The following is a 1967-nucleotide window of genomic DNA, read 5'->3' as shown; positions in this document are numbered from 1 at the left end:
GCAGACTCCAGAGCCAAAATTCCGGGATTCAGATCTTAGCCTTGCAAAACTACCTATTGGGTACTATGCTCACTATCTGGGTGACAGAATCATCATTCATATTCTGGGTCACGCAATATACCCATGTAACAAATGTGCACGTGCACCCTCTGAATTTATAATAAAAGTAAAAATTAGTTTTTTAAAAAAAAGTCTCATCCCTGCCATTTACTAGCTGTGTGACCTTTGGCAAATTACCGTTCTATGCCTAGGTTTTTAAAGTCAGGACAGTAGAAATGACACTAGTATCTAATTCATAGGGGTTTTGTATTATATGTAGATTAAGCTTCGAACAGCGCTTACCCTAAAATAAGTGCTACGGAAGTATTAGCCCCAGTGAAAACTTCCAAAAGAGTAAAGGGAAAACCTTAATCCAAAACAGGTCAAGAAAGGGTAAAAAATATAGAAATATAGGTCAAATAGCACAAAATAAGAGGGCAAAAATGCATACATGCTTTTTCAGCTAAAAAAGTTTGTCAGAGTGGATTTATGCGGGAAAAAAAAAAAAGCGCCAAATATTATGTTGTTCCCAAGAGACACAAACATAAAACAGGTAGAAAAAGATACACTAGTCAGAGTCAACGGCTGGGAAATCTTCCGCAACCTTACCTTGTCTTCCTGCAGTTTCTGTCCAGCCTCTTCCTTGCTTCCTATCCCACCACCCGCGCGTCGCTCCTCAGTCCCTCTCCTCTTCCAGTGGGAGACAAGGAAACTCTGGATTCATCCAGCGCTTCTTCGCTTCAGCAACTGGCCCACGTCGGCGGCGGCAGTGGTGACGTCCTCACTGGTCCGCCCAACCGCTGTTAGTGAAGGGGTTCGCTCGTCGCGCGCAGTCTACGAAAGAGAGGGCTTGTGCCGCAACGGCACCTCGGCGTGCGCGTGTTGGCTCAGTGGAGTGGCACAGCTGGTCCTCCTAGAGTTCGGTACCCCACCGCAGCTTCACCGCGACTACTGCGGCTGCTCCAGGCAGTGCTGCGGCCGCCGCGGGCCCAGCTGTATGGTTAGGCCACCATTGTTCATGAGTAAACATATTCCTTTCTGTGGTGTTCTTGATCATGCGTTTATGGAGTTTCTGAAGCGCCCTGGAGATTACCGCCAGGGTCAGCACGACCTTTATGAGGACAAATGAACGGTGGAAAGTCGTTACTGCCCCACCAAGAAGCCCCCACAAGGCGGGTCACCTGGACACAGAAGTGTAGAACTGAGATCACCAGAGCATTTTACAAGAGTTCTGACCTAGGTGGGGTAACCCTTGGCGCACTTCCTTTCCATTGGCTCAGAATTACTGAATTGAAGAACCGTGGCTTCTTGTTGGAAGGTTCATTTCATTTCCTGTCAGTACCAACTTCATATTCAAAGCTCTGTGAATTTCAAGTGGAGTATATTGGCATAGACTTCAGTTTCTTGACATCATTTCTGTATTCAAAAATTTTTAATTTTTTTCATAACCATATCAGTGTCTTTTTTTTTTTTTTTTTTTTAACTAAATTAACATGGCCCCAATGAATCACCCAGCTCCAGTGGAAGTCACATACGGGAACATGAGATTTCTAATCATACACAACCCAACCAATTCGACCTTACACAGATTTATAGAAGAATTTAAGAAATACGGGGTTACCACAATGGTAAGAGTATGTGAAACAACTTATGACCCTGCTCTTGTGGAGCAAGAAGGCATCCAGTTTCTGGATTGGCCTTTTGATGATGGTTCATCACCATCCAACCAAATTGTTGATGACTGGTTAAGTCTTGTAGATGTTAAGTTTCGTGAAGAACCTGGTTGTTGTATTGCCCTTCACTGTGTTGCAGGTCTTGGGAGGACTCCGGTGCTTGTTGCCCTAGCATTAATTGAAAGTGGAATGAAAAACGAAGATGCAGTACAGTTTATAAGAGAAAAACGGCGCGGCGCTTTTAACAGCAAGTAA

The 1967-nt window shown here is 44.4% G+C and overlaps 1 protein-coding gene across 2 annotated transcripts; it reads left to right on the top strand.

Annotated features, from left to right (window-relative positions):
• Window positions 1-1532: 1532 nt before the first annotated feature.
• On the top strand, window positions 1533-1967 carry LOC104656417 (protein tyrosine phosphatase type IVA 1-like). Of its 2 annotated transcripts, XM_030918831.1 has the most exons (2): window positions 1542-1868; window positions 1926-1967. In XM_030918831.1, the coding sequence occupies exons 1-2, from the start codon at window positions 1542-1544 to the stop codon at window positions 1965-1967; spliced, it is 369 nt and encodes a 122-aa protein (XP_030774691.1). The 2 variants fall into 2 exon arrangements, with proteins under 2 accessions (XP_030774690.1, XP_030774691.1); XM_030918830.1 differs by having other exon boundaries at window positions 1533-1967.

This window comes from Rhinopithecus roxellana, chromosome 15 (assembly GCF_007565055.1).
Source record: "Rhinopithecus roxellana isolate Shanxi Qingling chromosome 15, ASM756505v1, whole genome shotgun sequence".
Taxonomy (NCBI): domain Eukaryota; kingdom Metazoa; phylum Chordata; class Mammalia; order Primates; family Cercopithecidae; genus Rhinopithecus; species Rhinopithecus roxellana.
The sequence above is the reverse complement of the archived record's forward strand: the minus strand, read 5'-3'. Positions and strand labels throughout refer to the sequence as shown.